This window comes from Styela clava, chromosome 12 (assembly GCF_964204865.1).
Source record: "Styela clava chromosome 12, kaStyClav1.hap1.2, whole genome shotgun sequence".
Taxonomy (NCBI): domain Eukaryota; kingdom Metazoa; phylum Chordata; class Ascidiacea; order Stolidobranchia; family Styelidae; genus Styela; species Styela clava.
Window position 1 is genome coordinate 6,028,008 of NC_135261.1, and position 26,305 is coordinate 6,054,312.

The 26,305-nt window shown below is 34.7% G+C and overlaps 2 protein-coding genes across 3 annotated transcripts in view; one reads left to right on the plus strand and one right to left on the minus strand.

The window, feature by feature from the left end:
• Positions 1-26,305, plus strand: part of LOC120329268 (mitogen-activated protein kinase kinase kinase kinase 3-like) — a 362,445-nt gene that overhangs the window by 207,037 nt on the left and 129,103 nt on the right. The gene's annotated exons all lie outside the window — the stretch shown is intronic.
• On the minus strand, positions 5,774-22,377 carry LOC120330109 (cyclin-dependent kinase-like 1). 2 transcript variants are annotated; one of them, XM_078118594.1, is made up of 9 exons: positions 22,110-22,377; positions 20,702-20,823; positions 19,809-19,881; positions 19,451-19,541; positions 17,053-17,253; positions 16,550-16,632; positions 15,677-15,733; positions 14,965-15,138; positions 5,774-9,241 (listed from the first exon to the last, which is right to left on the minus strand). In XM_078118594.1, exons 1-9 carry the CDS (start codon positions 22,320-22,322, stop codon positions 9,083-9,085), a joined length of 1,173 nt encoding a protein of 390 aa, XP_077974720.1. In that variant the 5' UTR covers positions 22,323-22,377; the 3' UTR covers positions 5,774-9,082. The 2 variants fall into 2 exon arrangements, with proteins under 2 accessions (XP_077974720.1, XP_039252873.1); XM_039396939.2 differs by having other exon boundaries at positions 14,938-15,138.

The following is a 26,305-nucleotide window of genomic DNA, read 5'->3' on the forward strand; positions in this document are numbered from 1 at the left end:
AAGCATCTATTTGGATAGTGTGAAAAAAAGGAATCATGATGTGTCTTACTAAGGCTGTAATTTGTAATCTAATGCTTTTGCTTCAATATGGTTTTTAATAGTTATTTTGAGAATTTGTTTTAATTCTAATTTGGTAGATCTCACATTTTTGCAGCGTGTTTATGTCATGCAGGTTGGATATCTCTGATCCCAAAATCATAACTATACGCGTAAAATATTCTTTATTGCAACCCATCAGAAAACTTGCACTTTGTTTCCGGCATTTTGATGATTCAACGACAATACAGTTGGGTGTTAAATTAACGCATGGTTCTATCTATCTATCTAAACTAGTGAAGTGAAACGCAAATCAAGGGGAAATCGGCTGCCTCCGTGAAAAAAAAAAATTTTTGCAACAGTATCTATCAACTATCAATTAAAAAAATTATTTATGGCTAGGATAGTGAAGAACCGGGACATTTAAGTCTATCGCCGGGACTAATGAAAAACATGCTAAAATCGGCACTGTCCCGGATAAACCGGGACCTATGGTAAGCCCAGCCTACACCGCCCCACATTAACACGACGTGCTATTACACGGTGTGCGTTCCAACCAAACTTATTTAACCAGCAGAATTCGAAAAAAAAAGGAATAGTCAGGAAGTTTCAGATGATGAAAAAGATAAATTGCATAAATTCACAGAGAAAATTTACAATCGACGCCCCTCAGCGGACCAATGAGGAAATCATTAGAAACTGCATATTTATACAATTGGGGCTGGGCATATAGGATCGGATAGCAAGTCATTCGAATCGGAAATCGAAAATTTCGAATCGACGCCATCTTGTTTCTATTTATCCCCCAAATGGAGAGGTGACTTCCTCTTTTTTTTTATTGAATAATATTTTTACAGTGCAATTCTGACATATTACTCTTTTCTCCTTATAGTGAGTTTTTGATGAAACATTTTTTATTGTATGTGAACTCTCAGCAAACTGTCTAAAACTAGTGATGGATTCCATCCGTTTTTAGTAATTTATGTGTCTGGGGGATCCAGGAGAATAAAAAGATCACATTCAATTACATAACTTGCAATAATTCGAGATTCGACTCGAAAAATCAGTCACCAGGCTTTTGAAAATGCCCAGCGCTGATTACAATATGCCTATAGTGACTGAAACGTTGATACAGGCGTCGAAAAATTATTGTTTATCGAATAGTAGGTACGTCTATGGGTCATCGATGACGTAGGTTTATGCTCCAAGTGTTGTTATTTTACAGAGTCTCTCTCTCTCTATCTATATATATATTTTATATAGGCATTATTAGCATCGTTACAGACGGAATATTGACAAATCGGCAAAATTGTCATCCGACCGGATTTATTAACGGCGTGATGTCGAGTATCATTCTTCCAGACACTGTTGATAGAGACAAATATTGCGACTTTTCTATCAAAGTCGCGGATGAGATATTTCCTGTTCATCGCTTTGTGCTAGGTCGTATACCTTATTTTGCAGCAATGTTTGACAACGATCTGTTGGAATCTGAACAAGGATTTTGCGAGATGAATGACGTCACAGAAGAAGGAGTGAAACAATGCATCGATTTTATGTATGGCGATGAACTAATGTTAGATATGGACAATGTAGCTGAAGTATTGCAAGTATCTCACATGTGGCGACTGGAAAAGGTTACAGATCGTTGTATCAAATTTTGTAAAGAACACATAGAACTGTCTACTTGCATTTTTATAAATAATTTATTTAAATTATACAATGGCAAAGAAACAGGAAATGAATGTGTTTGCAACAATTTTATAGCGCAGAATCTCCTTCGTGTTTCCTGTCTCGAAGAAATACGACATCTCTGTAGCGATGACGTCACCGATATTTCGAAACTGGCGCATGTTTATGAATCATCTGTTTTTGAGATATGGATGTTTTTGTCGCAATGGGTCAGAAAAACCAAAAGCAAATATCCCGAGGTTTGCAAAATGCTTAGGATCTGTGAAGTAACAAAATTTGCAACTTCGGAGTTCAGGAATATTGTTTGGACGGATAGGCATGTTGTATCATGTGGTGAATGCAAACACGTTTTTGCGAAAAAGTATTTATCCAAATGGCGTAGCCGTGAATCATCCTTGACGTCGTTGAAGATTCCATTCGACAGTAGATCAGACATGCTTTCATTAGATCGTCGCTTTTATATAAAAAAAGGACGGATTCTTGCGGATTGGAACAATTATGTCGCAAATTTACTTTTTCTCAGAATTCTGACAAAAAAGAGCAAACAACGAGAATTTGAATTACGGGTCACTAATTTAATTATTGAAAATTTTTCTCAAATTGCTATGTTGGCCGATTTTAAAGATGTACCAAAGGAAGAATTCATCGCTTACATGAAGAAAGTTGATGTTGATATTAGGAAAGAGAAACTTCCAGAACTAATAAAATGGCTGCGTGTTCACAACGACAGACACAGTGCTTTCCCAGAATTGTGTCGTCCCGGAACTGAAAGACGCACCAATGAATCTCGAAAATGGAACATTTCTTCTGGCGATTGGCGATTCATAAAGACCTTGGCGACAAATTTTAGTTGTGCAGAAATGTTAGAGGCCGTTGGCAAATATGTGATGGAAAACTTTAGTAGAATATCCCCAACGACAGAGTTCACAACAATTTCATTAGCAGATATGAAAACATATTTGTCTTCAGATATAATCTATAGCAATGAAGAAATAACCGTATGGAATGCAATAAATCATTGGATTGCAGCTGACACAGAAAACAGAGAAAAGTTATTTCCAGCCCTCTTCGACTCACTTATTTTGAGTAAATTTTCTGACAATTTTTTGCGCAATGAAATTATGAAAGATGTGAGAACAAAAATCTCAGCAGTGTGCATGGGCAAGCTAATCAGTATGTTAGTTTCTAAATTTGAATATAATTCTGCCAAATTGGAAAACGTCGCAACAGAATTGAAAAAAATTGATAGACTCGATTCCGAACTCGCACGTCATAGTCTTCTTATGCGTGAGATGAGAAGCTTAGTTGATAAATCACGGCGTGAAACTAAACAGATAGCTGATGACTGTGTAGATAAAACAACGGGAGATACTCAAAACGTTGCTGATAATGTGAACGAATCATTGGAAGATTTCAAAAATAGTTTGCAGGAACTATCGGCATGGACGGCATCTACCAATGCAGAGCTAAATAGTATAAGTAGAAAAGTAAAAAGCCTCGATTTAAAAGTTGGTGAGATAGAAGAAGAGAACTGCACGGAAAAGGCAAAACTCAATGGTTTAATGGAGAATCTAGGGAAAGAATCTTCAACTACAAGCCGGATGCTGGAACGAGCAAACCAAAGAACCAGACACTTGAGTCAAAGAGTTGTTGAGATAGAAGTAAAGAACTGCACGGAAAAGGCAAAACTCAAAACTTTACAAAAAGAATTTGCAACTACAAAGCGGATGCTGGAACAAGCAAACCAAAAATACAGCAACCTTGATCGAAGAGTTGGCAAGATTGAAGACAACTGTTGCTTCAGATTATTGTGTTGTTGTTTTCGTTGAACTAATAATTAATGTGAGCTGACTGACTGATCCGAATATTCAAAGCGAATCAGATCATAAATTCTTAGAATCGTCTTTTGCATAAATCCGAATCTACGAATCATATCAAGCTTAGAGGGCTTCTCAACATTTTCCCAATTTATAGAGATTATAACATTTATTAGTATCTTATCTTATCCTGCTTATTGTATAAGGTTGATATTTAAAAATTGTTCGATTTGACTATGAAATAAAAACTGAGCTTATTCCGATAGCCAAGACAGAAAGAACATTTTGTTGATGGGAAATCTTAGCAAGTTGTTATGGAAGTTGCGCTTAACGCTATAGAGCAGCGGTTCCCAAATTATTTCGTACCATAACCCCCCGGCACTACAAAAATGTAATATCCGGAAAAGAATATGTTACAGACCAAGTAAACAAAAAGACAAATCACAATTTATAGCGTTTTTAATGAGATTGACGATCTTGGTGGTCTTCAGCAAGATTTTTTAATATTTGGTGATATTTTCGCCAGGCACAATCTCAGATCATCCCGTTTACTGATGGAAATGCGATTTCGTTGTTTTGATAGCCATTTCCACCATATAAGAGGTCGGAAATAAAAAAAATCCAGGGTTCTGTCTCCACAAAAATCGCCGGGTATCGCCTGATGACCTGCTTCAAAATACATCATAACGAGCTTCGGTAAAATTCATCTTTGATTCATCATCATGTACCACGGCCTCCAGTCCGGTTACCAGTTCATAGAATTAATTAGCCATTTATTTGTTTCAGACTCACGGACTTGATAGTGCGGGAAGACGTAACCGACCATCGGCTATGTCAGAGGTCGGCAACCTTTTGTCGCTCGCGCGGCAATACTAAGGGTTGCAGATTTTGGCAACCGCATATTTTTTGAAAATTAAAACGGAACAGCGAGCGAAGACTGCGACAACTCAAATTACAAAGGGCATTTAATGTGACACTGTTTTGTTGCTGCATCACGCTAGATCGCTGAATGAAGCCAAAATTGGAACATTTTCCAAATGGGCATCACTAACCATCTGCTTGTTCTTTTTAATTTTCGTTTTCGAAAATAATCGTTCGCACCTCCGAACATCGAAGTGAATTTTTCCGCATGGTTTGTTAAATTTTGATGGAGATTTATTTTAAGAAGATACATTTTTATAAAAATCCAGCAGTGATGCATCTCTCGAATAGAATATGAATTTTATTTTCCCATTGCAATTCATCTCAAGGACCTCTGTTTGAATATTTTCTGCGCTATTGAAACCCTGCACTCAGCATCAGTAGCTGTTTACTAAATTGTTGGGCTATAATATAATTTAATCTAAACGTGTCTCACGATAAATTCTGTTGCGTAAAAACATATATATAATCCACTACTCGGTCGTAGATTATAAAATTAATTCATCATCAAAACCGCCGTTGTTTCGCTATAAATCAGGGAAGCCGCCACTTTGGGAATCACTGCTATTGAGCACAAGGCCATATGTGGCAGGTGCAATTGCTGTGTATCAAGGATTTTGATTAGCACGTAGTCAATTCTTTGAAGCCACGGTCCTCATAAGGCATCAATTTAAGTTTGGAAACTTGATAATACTTTCCAATAATGATTTATAAACAGAAAATTGTAATCATGGACGATATCATATCTAGGCCGAGCATAACAAATTGGGATATTTTGGATTAAGTCAGTGTTTTTTGCGGCTCTTTTCTATCAGAAACTTTTTATTTAAGTTGAAGGATTATAAACTTGCTTTATTAGCAAACCTGTATTAAAATAAAGATTCCGCAGATGGAACTTGAGACCTATTTAGTGATATTGTAAGTTTTTGCTTTTTTCTATATGTTTAGACATCTCGATGGGACGAATTTTTAGACCTACTCCGCTATCGCTGGATGGTTTATGTAACGCATCATTAGTAGTATTTTTTAATCCAGTATGCGTTCCAAGTCTGTGCTTCAGGACTGATTATCTGATCCGACTTGACTTGTTAACGAATGGGCCGTCATTCGCTGTATGATTAAGCCGTTTTACTCGCTTTTGGGATAAATATAAACAAATCCTATCCTAATTCACACAGCATTTGTTAACTTGCAAATGAAAACCATGGGTCAATTTGCGCTACCATCAACAAAAAGTGTACAAAAATTAGAGTATAGTATATCATTGGTGATTTTGTTCAACCTTTGAGCATGATACCTAAAACAAATTTTAGATTGTCGTTGTATTCCTCCAAGAATAGTTAAAGCAAGAAATATTAAAATACGATCGTACAAGAAATTAGAAGAAAAAAAAACTACAAAAAATACCGTCAAAACATTTTATCTGCTTGTAGGTAAAACATACAGATAAATAGGGATAGATTATAAGGACATAGTTTACCGTTGATTAATAATTTGTTGTAATACAGACAAAAAATTATGGCAGTAACATCAAAAATTATAACAAGCCATAAAAATGTTTGAAATGTAGAATAATGCCACAACGAGGCTCGTGAAAAAAATCATTATAAACATCATTAAAAATAAAAGAGACAAACTACATATGAACATAATTCTACCTATGATACATCAACAATAAAGTTCAATCAAAAATTTGGCATTCATACCAAATTAGTGTAAGATTGATATGCAGTATAAAATGCAAATTTTCCGTTGAAAAATTATAGTAAAGACATGTGATCCCCACGAAGTATTATTGTGTATAAAGGACAAAATTAAAATATGTAAATAAGAATATTACGTTGATACGAATTACGAAGTTGTTGATTTTGATCTCCATATTTGCGTACTGCCAGAGTTGCCTAAATACTTGTGACCCAACATATAGATTATGCAGACCAGGGGTGTGCAACATTTTTAGTCGGTGGGCCATATAACCAAATGAAGACATCTAGCTAGGCCACACAAAATGCGAAACGCGGCTATCGCTTAGCCTTACAGTAATAGGGGCATCGGGAAAAACGGCGAAATATTTAACGCAGCGACAAGAGCAGAAAACATGTATTCTTACCCATGTGAACGCCTATTTGAACATAAACTGTTGTATTAGGAATTCATGCTTGGCGGGGGAAATCTGAGTGTTGACAAGGGCCGCACTAAATAGTTTGGCAGGCTAGGTTGTGTCTCGCGGGCCACCTGTTGCACACCCCTAATGTAGACCATGTTTCATCGTTAGGGTTTTTATATAACAAAGCTGAATCGATATAACACCGCGAAAAGCACTCTGTTCAATTTGTAAGGAGGTAGCGGTGTTTTTACACAGTGCTTCTGAGATACAAGCTTCAAGTCGTTTTCTTGTTATACCTTTTAATTTACTAGCTATTTTCGGAATATTAAACTGCTTTTAATATGTCATATTTTACTCAACTTGAGGAGATATTAGTCATTTTGTTGATGAAACTTATAAATATAAAATTTTCTTTCGATCGTTTAAATTGTTTATGATTTTATACAGAATGGTCGGAAGCGAGTTATCGTTTCGTCCGTTCTATTTCATGCACCTTTCACCAATTAAGCGTCACCCGCATACTAGCTAAAAGATCTTTGGTGTAAAAAAATATACCTGAAGTTCAGAGTGATTTTGCATATGGCAAAATACACCGTTGTCATTGGTTCAGTTTTCCCGCTAACCATACAATCACCAAAGTTGAAAAAGGAAAGATTTTTTGAATCCAGTGATTCAGAAAATCATTGTAAACGTGAAGAAAAAGATTTATCAAATCTTTGGTCATTTGAGAACTAAATGAAAATAACATTAAAAGGTGATTTACTAAAAAACAAATAAATATAACAAAATAATAAAGAAACCTCTTCTAACGTTCCTTGTCTGATTGTCCATACTTATGACCTAGTACATATAAACAGTACCAAAGAAATTACACAATTATTTTCTCTGTGGGATGAAAATTCCAGAGTACTATAGTATCAGCATGGGTTAAATAAGCACTTGGGGTAGCGAAATGATATATAGTATTTCGTCGAGTCTATTGCCAATAATAAGTACATTTTTTTCGAACATTTTTTAATGTCATTTAGGCGATAAATAAGTCATCTCCTCATGAATATGCCCGTTCATAATTATGACGTTCCCATGGCGATTTTTGTAACCACATGACGTAACATTTAAAAGCAACATATTTCATTGCTTAACCCTTATTTGTCCCCGTAAATCCACAGGCTGCTATATAAATAAAGTTGGGTCGATAAGCCCGCAATGGGTTAACGCGACCGATTTTCGAGTAGTTATATTGTATATGTTATAGTGGTCGGTCATCAAAACATCGACCATAACCATGGATACATTAACCATATTAACGCTTTGTATTGATTTATCAAAAGAAAAGTTCTTTATAGAGCGAACTGGTTAGGCGCGTCTCAAATAATGTAGCATATGTTTTCATAGTCCATGGATCGAAACTATTATTCAATGTTTGCCTAAAATAACAAGCGCTAATGGACATATTTGTCATGCCTATTTTATCGAAACGACTCTATCAAATATGAAGCTTTTCCCTCATAACTAGAATGTGTCCTATTTACATTATTTCCAAGCCAGGGCACCCGTCTAATAAAGCAACCCGCAAATGACGCACTGTAGCAAATCCGACCATAAGCACTAAGTACCGCATTCGCGATTGGAGCAAACACAGGCATTTTCAAAACAGATTTTTATACTACGCTCTCGTAATTTCCACGTTTCTGCGGCAACACTACCGTTTTTGACGACATTTTGAGCCTACCACTTGCTCGTTGTTTGCTAACTCAGTCATGGAAACGTCATTTTAACGTCGACGTAGCATTACCACGAGAAGATGAAAATTTTAAGCTCAAAAACAACCTTGCCGCGTTGGTCGAAGTAAAATTCTTATTGTTATAACAGCTTCAAACACTCTCAGTGCAAATGCTTCAATTTTACGACTTATCGTGCCTTATTAAAAAATCCTTTGTAATCCGCTACGCTGATGCTTATCGTAAAAAGTGACGAATACTCGACCCGATTTGGTTCAGAATTTAGAATGAGACGCGGCAGGCTTTGCCAAAGATTCATTCGCAACCAAATTTGTATATGAAATATTCCCAACATATTTAATTTTGCAGTCTACATGTAGACCACAAATGAGGGCATTTCCTACAGATGAAAGAATGCATAATACTTGAAAATTGCCTTTTTTAATAATAGTAGCTCTGTAAATATCATCACATACCAGTGGCTGATATTTGTACAGGACCTTGTTCGAGGTCGTATAAAAATACCATCGAAATGCGACCAACATTAAGAGGATGATCATTTTTGGTTGATAATGCAGGACCCTGTGAAGTTCGATAACAAAATAAACAGATAAAATAAAACAAAGATATGCGCATGATTACGGGTTATAGAGAAATAATGTATCTTTACAAATATTTGGTTGGTGCTGTTACGCCCGAAACACTCTCTAGTGTTTCTTGACGTGTTCTTTCTCGTCGCAGGGCAAACAGCCTCTGAGTTTCAGTCAAAACCCTTTTTGTCTTTCATGTTAAATATTAGGAAACCGTGAGTGATCCCATTTTATTTTATGGCGAGATAAGGTGGCGCCTCCTCCATCTTTCCCGTAGTTTAGATGAGGCTTGAGATCGGGTGCTGGCGAAGATGAGTTGGACAGGGTGTTGCTTCCAGTCAAGAGAGGAAGTAGATTCTGAAAATAAATTAAAATATAAAAACGTTATTGACTCAGAAGATTAATTAGATTTATGAGAGAGTAATCGTAATCATGAAGTAGCATATACATATTTTTAGATGTAGGTAGTATATAGCTCTCACACACGATGGGGAAATTCAATATCTGTTGTCTTTTCTCTCATATATAGCCACTCATTCAATCGAAGATTGAAACATTTATGGTATTTTTCCATATGCAACGTGAAGAATCACAAATGCAATGCATAATAAAAAATAAGCCATCCATATCATACCGGTAAGCTGGTAGGGCATAAAGGTTTTAAATTGAGAAATTCAGGAGAATCAATTGCCACAAAGTGTTTTTATCTCTATTGAGAAAATAAAGAGAATCAAATGGCACAAAGTGAACAAAAGAACCCTTTTGATGTGGTTTAGTTGTTATTAGGACAACATATGTTTACGTCTTCACTTTTCCTATACAATTGAAATACACATTACAGTAGTTAAATTCGGAAGTATCTCTGAAAATGTTAATTCTTGTATTTCCCCCAATTTTAAGGGCTTATTGAGACATTTGTTTTAACTTAATTTTTAGCCTTTTTGTGAGTCAACCTCGCATATATGTTTCTCCCATCGATTGCGAAAGAGTGTTTTGAAAACCGGCTGTTTTACCGGGGGTCATAACTTCGAGACCACATATTTATGCGTTGATCGCTCCTCTTAAATACATAATAAATCCAATACCAATTCATTACGATTTCTCGCATAGGATAAGTTTGGGCGAATTAAACTTGACAGCTTCCAACCGCCCATTACCTCACTGAAACGTCATTTGTCAATGGTTCGACTTGGATACATCAAAACAAGCGGGCGTATCCATAGACATTAGGTTGTATAACATTCAATTATGGATAAGAAATATGGTGTATTTATTGAACGCCATTCAAATATTGTATTTGTCGCGCGCACTGATTGGTAATTCATAGGAATACGCCGTTGACAAACGGCAAAATAATGACTTTTTAAACTAAGAAGCACATCTGTGTAGGATGAAAAGAACGTCGTCAAATAAAAGAATCGAATTTACGATGACAATGGACGGTGAAGTCGAGGTCAGCTTGATTTAAACGATGGCAAATAACAGACACAATAAATGTACGGTATTTTTTTAGACACCATGCGAGTTTACTTTTAGGAAAACAGAATTAGCCTGGAGTGAATAGGGTTCAATTATACATCTGACGTTTTTGTAATATCCCTAACGTTATGCTGCAAGCCAAGTACAATAAAAACGCAAAATAAAGCTTTTGTAACTTATGCAATGAGACTTGGGTGAGTGCTACTGTTTATTGGAACAACACGTAAGTGAGATATCACACAATTTATAATCAACAATTCGTCTAGAAAAACATAATTTACCAAATAGGGTAGGCCAAAAATAGATATAAATTAGATTTCGATTCATTTCAGCTGTAAATTTTTATCTAGCTGTATTCAGAAGTTTCGTGTTTTATTTTCAAAGACGTTGAAACGTCTGTGTTTTTGCGAACTAAAAAAAAAAAATTTGCGAACCTCATACCAAACTCACAACATCGAGGGTTCACGATCATAAAAGAACTTTCGAACATAATTGAGGAAAACAAAAACATATTTCTGGTTCACTCAAACACACAAATGAAAAATTACACAAAAAAATCAAAATTTGCCAGGCACAAATTTTGAATGAATAAACTAGCAAAGCACAACAAATGACATCAAAAAATTCAATACTCCAAAAAGAAAGCATACAAATTTATAAAACCGGTAAGACTTATTGCCATATTCTAGAATTATTTTCAAACCATTGAAACACTGATCGTTCCACCGTTACCCTGTATTTAGAAGAAATCTAGACAACTGATCTATGAAGATGTCCCGGCTTTTTGCCGGAGTAGTCTACCCATTTTAGCCCAAAATAAACCAGCGTGTAAAAAACACATTATTTTTATTGTAGTATGGATCAGTAATGACTAAATGGTTCAAAGAGTGTTATCAAAGACTTATGGTTCGTTGATCCGAGATACTTCACATATTTAAGCCATCACAGATCCGCTTTAATCATATATTCCCATACCAGTATTAAATAAGAGGAGCACAGGTGCTAAAGCACATCAACTGCAATCGTTGTCATCACGCAAAGTAAACAAAAACAACTTCAAAACTCGGCAACAACTACAGCATCCAATGACTTTACCGTTTCATCTCTCCTCTCCGGCCATATTGGCACTCCAATGTACACTTCAAAAATCGAGTACAACGTTCGATGACCAGGCCCTGTTCATTTTACAATATTTTCGGTGATTCAAATTCTTGTTACCTTTTTAACGCACGTTAGTGTTCCCCTTCTAGTTTTTATGAATTACTTTACTCTGAGTAGACGAGGCAAAAAATATGTAAATCTACTACAGGAACATTTGAACTCATTCGTAAACACGACAATGTTTTGCGTCAAACCCAAATTAATAAACCAAGAAAATAAATAAATCAGATCGAGGAGAATTTGTTGGTTTCCGATGTTTTTGTTTGATTTTCAACAAACATTAACGGCTGAGGTTTATTCAATAACCTCCAATGACTTTATAAATTACATCAGAATATCAATTATTCGTTTATTTATTTGTGTTTTAAAAAATTTTCATTGATTGAAATGAAATCGAATAAACAATACAATTTTCAATAAAATTTGTTTGTAGTTCATTTCCAGTTCCACTGAAAGAATAATTTACAAAATTCAAACGAATTGATATCGTAGGGTATATATATAAAGGTTTGTAGTTAGATTCGACTAATGAACAATACGCTCTTTATGGTATTCACAGGCATGTCAACCATTTTTTAAACTGGATTCAATTAACTGTTTTTTTTTATTGTCTTTTCTAAAGATTGTGCATATATAGGTTACTCACTATAAGATAACAGTAACCGCATGAAATTAGTTTCGATGGAATCAGAGCAATCCATGTTCTGCCCTATATGCGTTGAAGATCAGCGGCGAATTTCTGTATATATGACAATAGATGTTGGCGACTTGGCGAAGAGTATTATTTGCCATATATGAAGTGCCAATAATTTTTTTAAATTTACTGTGCTGTATTCTAGACTTAGAGCATATGCCACTGAAGCCTCCTATGTACGTAACTGTGGGATTGAGGAGCCAAGTCAAGTGTGTGTGAAAGTGAAGCACCTTGGCAGCCGTTCTTACTAACCGCGCGCGAGTTTGGCTTTAACACTTCACTTTGTGAAAGCGTTCTTCAGTAAGAACACTTGAAAAACGACAACCAATAAAAATGTCGTAGCTATTGTAGGCGAAGAAAACCTAAGCTCTATTGCTTTTCTATTTATAACACATTCTGGCATCATCATAATAGAAATGACAAATTGGAATTTGTGAGTGTCGAAATCGATGCTCACTAAGATTAGTTAAATTCTCAGGTATAAAGTAGTTACCCGGTACAAATGAAGAAAAATTCATCATATTATAACCAATATCATCTCCGCATATTGGCCGGAATTGTATAAAATAGTAAAAATTCAATTCAAGTTCTATTTCAATTATTACTAATGAAAATTCGAAGAGATTGAAAGTAACTGCATTGTTATTATAAAGATTTCAAAACCAGCGTCGCCGTTATATTTGACGAAACGTATAAACTTCTTTATTAAGATTCTTTGTATGATTTGCTATCTTTTGATTTACCGTTTTGGGACAGGTTCGATAAACATTGAACCGGATGTCTGATAGTATCGCGAAAATTTTAAAGCTTAAAGAATCTACCAAAATATAGGGTGTGATTTCTGATGATAACTTTAATATTTTATCCAATTTTGAGCGAAATCTCCTCCATACATTCGACTATTTGTTGAGGACTGCAGGGTTTTGCGTCGAAGATAAATCAAACCTACCGGTACTACAATATCGTAATCAGCACCTTTGCACATAGCTCCATTTTTAAATTTGTATGATCGCTGTTGTGCTGACGTTTTCAGCAATATAATTGATATCATGAAGTAACAACGTATTACACAGAACAGAGGGAAATGACGGATAAATCACAAAGTCGTAACAATAGTTCGTTCTTGCGCAACATAGAGATATTTTAAAAATAAATATATTCGGGTCCAAATTTATTTATTTTTATCTTACTCTCAGTCATAATCTTTCACCAGTAGCGAAAGGCAAACATATTTGAGAAATACTTCTTCCTCATCCTTTGAAAAAATAGCAATATGGTGATAATATCGAATATTTATGACTCGTCCTCTCCTACTGTCTCGCTTTTACGATGGTTTTAAAAATTAACCTCATTTGTCAAACATTATTTACGCGCATATAAACGTTAGTGCGGGAATTGCGGTATAAAAGGAACTGAATAAATATTTAATTGTAATTTAATTGCACCTTTTGTCAACCTTGAGCAATGTTGGTTGAAAGAATATAAATTACGTTTTCCTATGAATGTTACCATGGTATTGCTATGCTATAATAAATTTCATCAGTGAGCGAAACCGCAAAGTATCAAATAGAACGCTTTTACGTGGCTTTTATATGATTTATAAAAACCTAGTGATGTTGTAAATGTTGGTGTTGGTTAGTATCTGTGCCGAACATGTACGAGTTGTTTATAGTTGATATGAATACATGGGGTAAATTCTGTCAGGTCAACAGTTTACACGAAAACATTCAGGATGTATAAACCAGAATTTTTTTATCAATTGCTTTGCGATTCGTATAGTTTTCAAATATTCAATATTCATACTCTCAAATACCGGAGCATCTACAAATAGTCATTTTACAAACGATAGCATCAATTTTGAATTCCAGAAATGATGCCCAATTTTTTAAAACAAAAATAATACTAGCTTAATTTACTTTGCTGTTAATCTAAGTTTTGCGAATGTTATTACAAATTAACCTAGACAAATCAAAGCCTAAATGTACATTTTTGATAGGTGTCCATTTACTCAGCATGTGTTAATGTGCAAATTAATTATCTGTGATTCCGCAACGAGTTATTGACTTGAGATTTACATATTCGAGTACCGATACCGATTAATTCGTAGTGTTGGTCGTTGGTATTAGAAAACCATTTTCGTCACTTATTGTCATGTTAGATAATAGTAGATATACATGTCAGCACTATCACGAGATTAAATATTATTTCATTTTCACAATAGTTGTTTTGGAGGTTCCGCAAATAGAAATCCTCGTCCGTTGACGCGACATCAAGGAAATCTTTGTCAAAATTGTACCGCAAATACCGCAATAAAGGGAGTGTTGATGTATCAATTATCGGGACAAGCACAGAATAATCGCAATATTTGATAGCATATACTCATATATACTTCGTACCATAATTACGACTACCCACACCTTATCTATTACGAATGGAGCGAATAGATTGCGGTAATGCGCATATTAGATTCAATCAAATTACATTACGGTGTATCACGAACAAGAACTAAATCGCAATGGCAACATTGCTGTCAATATTCACCTTGAATTTAAGGTTCACCTATTTTCGTAGCAAAGTATAAATGCATGAGTCTTATGGAAAATATCCTAGTTTAAAAAGTAGAATATTGAGCTTTCAGAATTCTGGAACATTGTGTACAGCAAAAGCAGTAGTAATACAAGAAAACGTGTTAGTGTAAAACAAGCCACTGCAAACTCACGGGAAAAAACTCTCTATGTTGTTGTACCCCTTGGTTTCTGCGTCCTTTTCTTCTATGGTGTTGTCTGTGCACATGGTGATGCATCTGTTGTTGCTGCTGTTCCTTCAATGATTCTAGTTCTTCTCTGAAACTATCGAAGTATGTGTGTTCAAGAAGTTCTTCGCAAGTCAGTCGCGCGCTCGGGTCCATTTGCAAACAAGCCTGTGATAAAATTCAATTGCTTTTATAGAGAATAGTTGCAAAGGTGAAATGTCACAATTAGAAATTTTAGGTTAACTTCTGGCAGTGATCAAACTCCTTGGCGTGAATACTGTTGATTAAACAGGTAATGTCTAAATCGAATAATAATAACAAACTATTTTAACGGAGCGTATATGTGTTGAATATATATAACTTATATGTATAATTCTGAGCTGAACTATAATCGCAAGCTAATAATTGATAAATAAAGAGAATTTTATAAATGTTGTGTAAATAAAGCAAAAATGAGTTTTTTTACTTTGTGTTCAATTGCACAAGTGCTGGTTAAATCGAGAATCAAATGAAATCTGCAAAATTGCAAAAAGATTTTGCCAATTCCGTTTTTTGTTTTCGGTTGTAAGAACACGCAAACTGAAAAAGCGAGCCAATGGTCCAACTTTGTTTGAGTTAATATGATCAATGCGCCAATCGGACTCAATGTGCTCCTGACGTAATATTTGCTACAAAGAACACTTTCTTGCTTCTACTTATAGCTTACCTTCATGAAACTGAGTGCTTGTGCGTTGATGTTTGAAAATCTGTATTCAAGAGGTACCTGTATAATATATAACAAATAAAATGTGTTACATTACAGCCATTGGGCTCGATTTGTAATCAAAATTAATTTATTATTGGATATAGTTTACTATACATCTGCTTATATCAAGGATAGTTTTATTATTTAAACATGTATTTGCTTAGATTAAAATTGTTCAAGCTGCAGGTATTTCTGGCCTACTTGTATGTATTATATGGCGCCATTTCGGTCCATCCAAATATACATTTTTCTAAATAGTATGTAAACAAAAACCAGATGACTATAAACGCAAACACTTATGACCACATGCTGCGAGATGGAACGATCGTCATTTGTGTGACTCTTTGCCCAGTTGGATTCCTTTAAATACATGAATAATGGACAATCAACATGTCAACTGGAGTGTTTTCTAACTATCCAGTTCATTGTGTGAATCAACTAATGTCATAAATTTGTTTTGGGAAGATTAATTTCGCAAAGAGTAGGTAAATATTACAATCCAAAATTTGACATTATGAAAATGATAAAAGAGGTTTTTGTGAATGGAATGATTAAAATATGATGCTCTCAAGCCAATTCCTTTATATTACTGAGAGCTAGACAATACTTTATCTCTAGTTTTTGTTGACACGGGATTTTAATTTCTACAATAATATCAATCCCACAATTTTTATAAGAGCACTTTTCATGGAATCTGTGTAGTTTTGATAGTTGATAACTTCTGTAGGTAGGTAAATACTTGAGATTAGTAGAAAAATGAACAAGCACAATTAAAATGTTCGGTCGCATATCATTAGGAAAATAACACAGTATTTGAATAAATGTATATCTTACTCTAGTATCTGGTTCTGGAATTGTTAATCCGTGGAAAAATTGATTGGTACTGAAAATTTGCTTGTGTCGAGGTATTAGGTCACCTGAAAATTATAATAATTGATTTTATTAATATTATTATATATAGAACAAATTTCGAACATATAAAATAATTATCAATAATGCTTTGAATAGATTGTATATGTTCTTGTCATATAATACAACTTACTTTATTGGACACGAAGTGTAAAATTTGGTTGTTTTGCTAAATTCTTGTTGCATTTTGGAAATAAAAATAGTTTTTTTTCCGCCTCTAATAGACCAATCAGTTTCAAATTCCAAGTATTTGAAATGGAAGTATCGCTAAAAAGCTTTTGTTTATGTTTTGTTTTCAAGTCCATCCGAGTCCTGAAAGACTCCCCATGTTTCATCGAATATCTTGCTTTTTCATCATCATGTGCTCTCTTGTTAAATCGTTAAAAATTTTTTCATAGTCTTGGTATGAAAAACAAAACTCAACTAACCAAGTGTTCTTTGGATAAGGTATAACTGATCTACATCTGATTTTCCAGGCCACAATGCCGCTCCGCATAATAATTCAGCAAAAACGCATCCGACAGCCCAAACGTCTACAGGAGGTCCATATTGTGTATCTCCGACTAGCAGTTCGGGCGCTCTGTACCATCTTGTTGCGACATAGTCGGTATAATCGTCACCAGGTCCAGCTGAAAAGGAACGATATTCCATGTAAAAATTGTCAAACAAATGCTTTGGTCACTATGTAAATGGGGTACAACTTGGTCAAATGCCGCGATGTTTTAATGGTAACAAACGTGAGCACTCCATTTACTTATAACAAATATGTTTGTATTTTGGGTAAAAAAAAACGTTTAAAAATAAAAAATACAATATCAGTGACTACTCGGTTGAGAGGATACATCACGAAAAATATGGCGAGAAAATGAAGTCAGTTTAATATTGAATGCAAAACAAAGCAAAATGAGATGTTATCTGGAATTTTCGATCCGATATGTTAAGTCAAATACCGCGACTTAAAATTTAGCTTAACAATTTTGTGTATTTATAATATTTGATGTAGGCACGACTTTCATTGATGTTTAAAGATACAATTCATCGAATAATGAGTTCAAATATTATAATTCAGCGACCCTTTGTCATGATTAAATACATTTCAGCAGGTAGAAAGTAAATACACGTCAATGGAAGGGAACGAGTACCCGGATCTTAATTTAAAAGTCTATGTATGATTTGCTTTTGTGGAGTTGATTAAGACTCATAAGTAAGTTCTTCTATGCCAAATATCGTTATCTTGGTTGTAATTGCAGTGGTGCATATATCTCTATATATTATCTGAAAATTTCATTTTTTTTCGATATAAATATACAATCAATCTTGGCAAACGAACGAAAACTGTTGGCATTGATAGACTACGTATGGGTGGGTATGTGTGACCATATCTATAATATCGGTAACATATTGAGACATAGCGATTTGAATACAATGCAGTACTGTAGTTAAGGGTGTAAACGCGATAATATAAGAGTATTGGTTGGGTACATTCACCATTCTAGAGAGAACCCAAGCATGCATATGAGGTACCGAAATTGTTACGCCATTATACGCCTTCTTAAATAATCACACTTATATAGCGTTAAAAGAATGGAGTAAAAGAGAATTGGCTTGTCGTTCGTGATATCAAAAACTTCGCAAATGTCCAGATTACTAGTTTTGAAACTGGGCAACGCGAGAAAATATTAATTGGCGTGAGATTAAAGGCTCACCCATAGGCGTGCTATAGGCGTGATTTTCATAAGGTTGTCGCCCGTTTGCCGCTTCGCATGTGACATATGATCGCTCAATCGGCATATATCAAAGCAGTGAAACAGAGTCGGAATTTCATTACGTGAATCAAGAAAGAGACTGAAATATAAAATTACCAAGATCGACAATAGGCAGAGTCTCTGCCCTCATTTGAGCCGAACAGTGCTATATCGACAGGGATGCGAACAGTAACCATAACACAGCCCGTAACTAACAATATACTTGGGCGAAATCGATATTGAAATCCGTTAATAGCAAGCTGCCTTAACTATCGTAACCAGTAATGACATATTTCGAACGCCCCGATTCCGAAATGGTAAAATGAAAAATTTATGCATATTTTGATGTATTTCAATCACATGATATACCCTATACAAATTATGAGGGCCGGAAATACTAAAACTAAAACATACAGTTGAATTTTTGAATTTTTTCAATAATATATATTTATGGGATAATGTTGGAATTATATGTAATGAATTTATAATTCTGTAGAATTAAAATGGCGCCTCTATATTGTACTAAAGAGCGGTTTAAATGGAAAATTGCTCTCGAAAATAATTCAAGATCGGGAGATAATCCGAGAAAAGCCAGATCGAAATATTTTGGTATTTCACTTATTATTCTTTTTATAACAAAATTAGTGAGGGCAATTTTTATAATATCTGTCCATAGTTGCTATGAAAGGTCACGAAATGCGTCAATGTTTCACGATTTTATTAAAAATTCAATGGCTGACGTCTTAAAATTTTTGAACAAAATTTATACCAGAAATAACTTTTTTAATATTGAGGAATAATATACTGGCAAACCATACATTTTAAAGCTGTGGACAGAACTATACACACAAAAATTTTTTTTATAAAGGGAGGAATAATATACACGCAAACCAAATCATACGTTTAATAGCTGTATACAGCAAAAAAGCAAATTTTTTTAATAGTTCTGACGTTTTTTGATCTTTCTGTTTAGAAATATTAAAACAATTTGACTTGTTTATATTCCGATTCGTTAGTATACATAGCAGCATTAATTCCATGATATAAAACTCGTAAAGTGATGAATGAAAATTATACTTACTCAAAATTCTTGCAAATCCAAAGTCACAAAGCTTAATTACTCCGTGTTTTGTTATCAGTATATTCTCTGGTTTTACATCTCGATGAATGCACTGAATAATAAAATGTAGTTAATTAAATTAATTGATTTAATAGCGTGCAACAAGACTCTTGAATAAAATAATATAGTCATCTTTATTCTTGCCACAGCATCCTTGCGTTACACGCATACGACTCCACTCCCACAAAGAAATAGAGCAAGGGAGAGGTAGGTAGGTCTTGCGTTATCTCAACTGATAATTAATTAAATTGAGTCATTCACTTCAAACGATTTACGATAATCATGTATGCCCTATAAAGTTTATAAAATGCAAGCTTACGTTATGTTGGTGACAGAAATTGACGGCTTGAAGAACTTGCCAAATTATCTTTTTGACTTGTTGCTCTGGAACCCTAAAATTTAAAACAATTTTTAATTTGGTTCGTCCTATAATCGAAATTAGCAGTTATACTCGCAGAAACTGAGATTCTTCTTGGGGGCGGATATGTGATCAATTTTGGATACGCTACCCTCTTGGGACAGTCTTAGATAAACTGGGATTCTTTTTTTGCTTTTGTACGCGTTACGCCTTCCAAAATACGTTAATGTTATTTTGAGAACACCAATTAGGGTATGCGTATGATGAATAATTTTAAATCTGAGGAACCATTCATTATGACCAGTATAGAAACTCACGGGTATAATGTATCTGAGATTAAAATAGTATTTCCGTTCTAAAATGAGACATATCAAATTTCAAAGTAGGATTTAATATACAAACAACAATGCTTATCAAAATAAAAATACATTTACATTCAATGACGATACACATTTTTGTCATATCGTTTTGCTTTGTCGCACATTGCATTGTATTTTGAATGATTTCATAATTCTTAAGTGATAGAGCACTTCATGGTGGAAGGGTATACGAAATGTCAACCCGTGTTGTTAGACCAATATCAGCCAATCCTATACTAAGGCGAAATCAACATAATATAGAGTGCCCATAAAGTCTTAAAAATTTTTAAAATTGCAAACGGGATTTATCAACACCATATATTGTTTTGGCTCTCACAGATGTATTAAATGAGGTAAAAATACTTAAAAAATTACCGATTGAAAATAACTATATATTGAGAACTGGCTTCATAACAAAATTGAAATTGCAAAGAGAGTTTATGGCCACCCAGAAGAATTCGCCCAATATATATTAACATAAAATATATTTCTTACCCTCTTGTGTTTCTGTCGAGTTCGTTCAGTACGGTATGGTCGCAATATTCAAAGACAAGATGAAGTTTGCGTTTTCTTCGAAATACTTCAATCAAATTAACGAGGTTGTTATGTTTCAGTTGCTGTAATAAAAATATGCCACTGTTTTTATTTTTATCAAATTCTTTCGACAGTATATAACTAAACATTACAATTTACACTCGTTTCCAATCTGATTATAAAGTTACAATTATTACGACAAAAGTTCTAAATATTGGGAGTTATAATTAGGCGTGTTGAATGCAATATGTGACCAACACACGTTGCAACACAAAACCAGTTCTATATCAAGAAGTTGTCAATTTTTGATTCTGTCGCTGCCATATGGTTAAAGGTGAAATTTCCGATACTTGAAATTTTTATGCAAGTGGAATCAGGATTGATGTCATACTTGCGAAATAAATGACGATGTGCATTCATAAAAGGAATGTCTATTGATGGAAGTAATTTCGTTTGAAACCTAAACTAATCGGACTTCGCTACACGTACCCATCGGATTTTAAAAATATATACTCTGAAGCTTATTGCTACAACTTAATATTATCAAGCTTAGGAATACCAATGCTTGATAAACAAACATCTCTTCATATCTATAAAATCATTGTCTTCAAACAAAAGGCTTACGGCAGGCCATAGTTTCCGACGTATTGTTACAGGGTTATTGTGTTTAAGTTGTGTTTTAAGAATTTCATAACGTTCTCGACAATTCTTTGAATATACCTAGGTGGGCCGGCATTGCGGACTCAGATTGTGTTTACGACTCGACCAGCACAGCGAGTAATCAGCATTCTGATATGAATCAAGAAAGTATAACACATATATACGAAATAACCAAAAGTTTTAAAACTTAAGTTTCGTGATGTTCTTTATGGCAATTCAAACCAACTCGCCATATTATAGTTACAATATCACGAGATCATATCATAATATTTCTAATATGGAATTAAATATTTTTTTTTTTTTAAAGTAATACTTTGTTCTGGTTATTAGTATTAGAATATTTTCAATACAGTAAATTCGATTTTCGTACTTGTGGATGTGTGGAAAATCAATATTTTTTAATTCTTTATTTTTTTTTTGTGCAAGCATGTACCCCATAGATCCAAATTATTTACAAAATTTCTGTCAGTACCCCATAAACTTAACTATGGGTTTCATTTTCTTTTCTGAAGTCATTGATCATGCTTTCACCTTTATTTTTATCATTCACGTATCGCCTTCATCGTTGATTATAGAGTGGACATACTTACTTTTGCGTCGGGGTCGAGTTTAATTAAATTTATAAAACCATTCAGGAAATTTGCCGGAGAATTCTGGAATACGAAACATAATATACTCAGAAGTATGAACTGAAAAAAAATTATATTACCTTTAGCATCCTAATCTCTCGCAAAGCAATCTTCTTTATGAGAGGATCATCTTCGGATTCGACGAATTTCTTTATTGCAACGATTTGTCCAGTATCACGATTCCTACATTTGAAAACTACGCCATAAGACCCTTCTCCAATTTTACTCAGTTTCTCGTATTTTTCCATACTTTTCGATCTAGCCGGAGGTTCGTTGTCGCACCAAATGCCCATAGGCCTTATAGTTTTCTTCACCGCAAGAGAAAAAATGTTTTACAAAAGTACAATTCTGCAATAAAATAGGAAGGCTATATCAAATACCAGTACCAGTAATTTTATCGATGTTTGGTAAATTTCTTGAAATTTAACGACTAAAACAATATTTTATGCGATAAATTGAATGACAAGACTGTTTAATAAAAGGCATTCTACTCAAAGAAATACACATATTAAATTTGGCGGCTGGCTAGCCTTAACTGCAATAATTCCCTCAACAGCGAAGCGATTCGGTATTCAATCCATCAGCACAGCCAGTTTTTACCTCCGTAGAATGTACGTTTTCATTAAATTGGCAAAAAAACGTAATTTCGAATTAGCGGAATACTTAAAACGGAGTTAAAGACAGAGGTATTCAGTCAAATATTCCTCAAAACATTGACAATATCAGTTGTACTATCGAATCACATTGAGCGAACAATGTAATGCACAACGTAGTTCAATATACCGATATATGTACGTATCTCAATTCGCCGCGCTTGCGTCAAGCCATTAAATTACTGTTGTAGATTACTCTCAAGTAGTAAAATTTCATCACCATAACCAACGATTAATGCTCGTTTCCCAATGTGAATCTAATTGGCCTGCCCAGTTACCACTTAGTCGAAATCGAACGATATCGGACACCGTTTTGCTTAGCACAAACAAATGTGCTTTTAGATTACAAAAATATTATCCATTTTTTGGGGAATGAACGACTGCCACATACAAATGAACATCTTCCCCGATAGACGGGCCCTTTTTATATCTGAAGCTATCCGGTGGATTAATCAGGAATTTGGACTGGCTTAACCCTTAATTTAACAACGCAATATCTTTCCCTCCTAACAAAAAAATTGCTATTGGCGCCTGAGTAATTGACAGTTTGGACCTATAGTTTTCAACCTATCACGATTTAAACAATTGTCTCTATGTTACATATTCATTCGATATTAGAGTTTATTTATACGGTAATAAAATTTTGATGATCGTTATATGCGTTGACAACCTTTCAAAATGGGCTTACCACTATTATCTTTGTTGCACATATTTCGAAAATATTATGATCATCACCACGAAGAAATACGAAATTACTAATCATGACCTTGAGCCGGTTCAAATTCAAAGGTGTGCTAGACAATTGCAGTAGATGTTGGACAGTATAAACAGTTCAAAAATTGCTCCAAAATTCTATTACCACTCAATATCAGACAAAGTGACGCATCTTTATTTCATTTTAGGGAGTGTACATGAATAATGTAACAAGTATTTGGCGCCTTACGACAATACTAGTTTCTATACATAGTAGTCGCCAGTACTGACGTCATATTATTGCGTTATTTTGCCCTGAAACGGCAAGAAACTAAGATGTTGTAAATCGGCTTATTGCGACTGGCGGCATAGTAGACGGGAGACGAGAAAATAAATTTCCTGACAAGCACACAGGAGTAAAATGGGCTTTCAATCACCGTCTTGACATTTATTAAATCTTTGTTACCATACGGCGAGATTTATATGCTTTTAGTCGTTATATTGGTTCCGCTGTGAGGATTGACATAGAAAATAGCTAAGCGCTAAGCTGCGAATTATTGGTTTCCCGGCGAGGATTGACATAATAATGCCTATGCGCTACGTAGTTATCTGAGGGGAAGTGTTGATAGAAGTTACAAGCACCATTTAACGTTCCGATTCGGTATGAATTCCATTTATCCAACTATTATTTAATTATTTGCCTCGGTATTCACGTACAAAAAGTACTTCACACGCCATAATTACATTGTGGAGTACTTCACGCTGTGAGCGCAATGAGTTTGAAATATGTGTTACTTCTACATGATAGACATAGTGAATGTTCTGTAGCAACATTTACAAATAAATGACCTATCAATAATTTTATTCAGTATGCTACCTCAAACAGATAACCCAAATCTGTTTAGTAGACTAGCTATTTCAATCCAAGAGTATGTGTATACCTGTATACGGGAAGATTGCGAAGTGCGAGCCTTCATATCGATTATTTCAAACGGGATTCAAACCAACTGGCCTATTACGAAATATCAACTATATTAGAATTAAAATACCTTGTATGTATGTACCTTATTAAATAACAACATCGCTGTTTTGTATTCAATATATCACTGGTATTTCCATCGTAACACGACAGCCATTTTTAACGTTTAGTAGTAAATTCCTTCGATTTTATACTCGCCTAACGCACTTTATGTGCGACCTATCTAATTATGGCTTGACAAGCAATGGCGCCGGCAAACGACCTGACTTGTTTACACTATATTAGTATGAAACCAAATACTTTCGCGGCTAAGTTAAACTGTAACAATATATTTCTGGGACTCCTTCATACGTTCCGAGCATATATGTATAAGCAATGTTTGATTAGATACGTCATTAAGCAAACAAAGGCCTCACGAGCTTAGCTCCTTTCCCATCGTTGAGCGGCCAGGTCCCACGGATCAGGTAACAAACAAAGCTCTGCCATTTGGAACTACATACCGTATACCTTACGTATTTGCATGTACTTTTATGCTGCTTGACCGTTTATTGTTTCAATTGGCAAAGGCAGATAAACGCATTTACACGATATAACTGGTATATAAAGTTATTCATGCACGGCAATTATCTAATTTTAAAATTGCGATAACCATGCGGATGAATACTCAAAAAATATTGCATTTGTCGTTGCTAAGCAACCTCGCGAGTGTTTTAATCTCTAGCTCCTTATGTCGGATTTGGTATTTTGCACGATCTATCTCTATACTTTTATGAATCCATTTCTAGAAATCGTTGACTCGACTTGCGAATAGAAATACCTGCCACTATAAACTCAACGTAGCGAAAAGGCATATATACGATTCAAAGTGTACGATTGTCTGTTAAAAACGATCATCTTGGTCGAGGGTCAAGACTAAAACTGATTCAAGTTAAATAGGCCTGTACTGGATCAAATTATTTATTATAAAAAAAACATGACGGAAATTTCTTTGAATTAAGTTTTAAACATATCGCGATACACGCCAATCTGATATTCTGAAATAAAATATAAGTATGGGAATTATTGGGAACACTATGAGATACTCTCTAATCGGGCCTCAAGCTTGTGATCAATATGGTGAATACATATCAGTGTTGTACACGCAGGATTATTGAGAATATAAAAACAGTGAAGGGATAAACACAGACACATGATAGCCCGGGCAGGCTAGGCCTTAACATTGTCATCAAAACTGAACTATAATTTCGCACATGTATTGTATATATTTTACTAGAAACCTAGATAAACAGAAGAGTCACTTTTGTGAATCGTATCTTACAACCTTTTTCCACGACTAATGCCACTAATATAGTTGCAAACTCCGAAGCGGTCGCCGCGGCCTACTAGCACTGCGCCATGTCAATTAAAGTTAAAGTAAAAAATAACTCTCAGAAAACGTGGTTTACATACCATATTCGAATTCGTCTGTCGCATTGATAATTAAATAATTCTCGAATGAAACCACCAATTCTAGAACGCAGTAGTCTATGATTACATGCTCGCAACGATCTCAAAACTGTTTAATCTGGGTATTTCTAGATAATCAGTATAGGCAACTTATAAGCCGTCAAGTTATGTTACAACTTTAACGACCCCGTGGATGCAAATTGGTGTTTGAGTACGCCGGTACGGAGTGCTCGTGCGCTTCGTCAAAACCAAAGTGACTATAATAGTTTATTGTCACTTTGGTCAAAACTGAGTGCTAAAAAGGAAAATGTATCAATACATGACATATTTTTTGTAAAAAAAAGCTCAAAAGAAATGGAACTGGACATACCTATGATATGCATCGCGGACGGTAGATACCTCTCTTATTATCGACTGGCGGAGGCAAATCTAATTTTGCAATATAAAATGCAACATCGGTATTCATCGTGTGGCATTGAAATTGCGATTGATTTTATTTCTATAG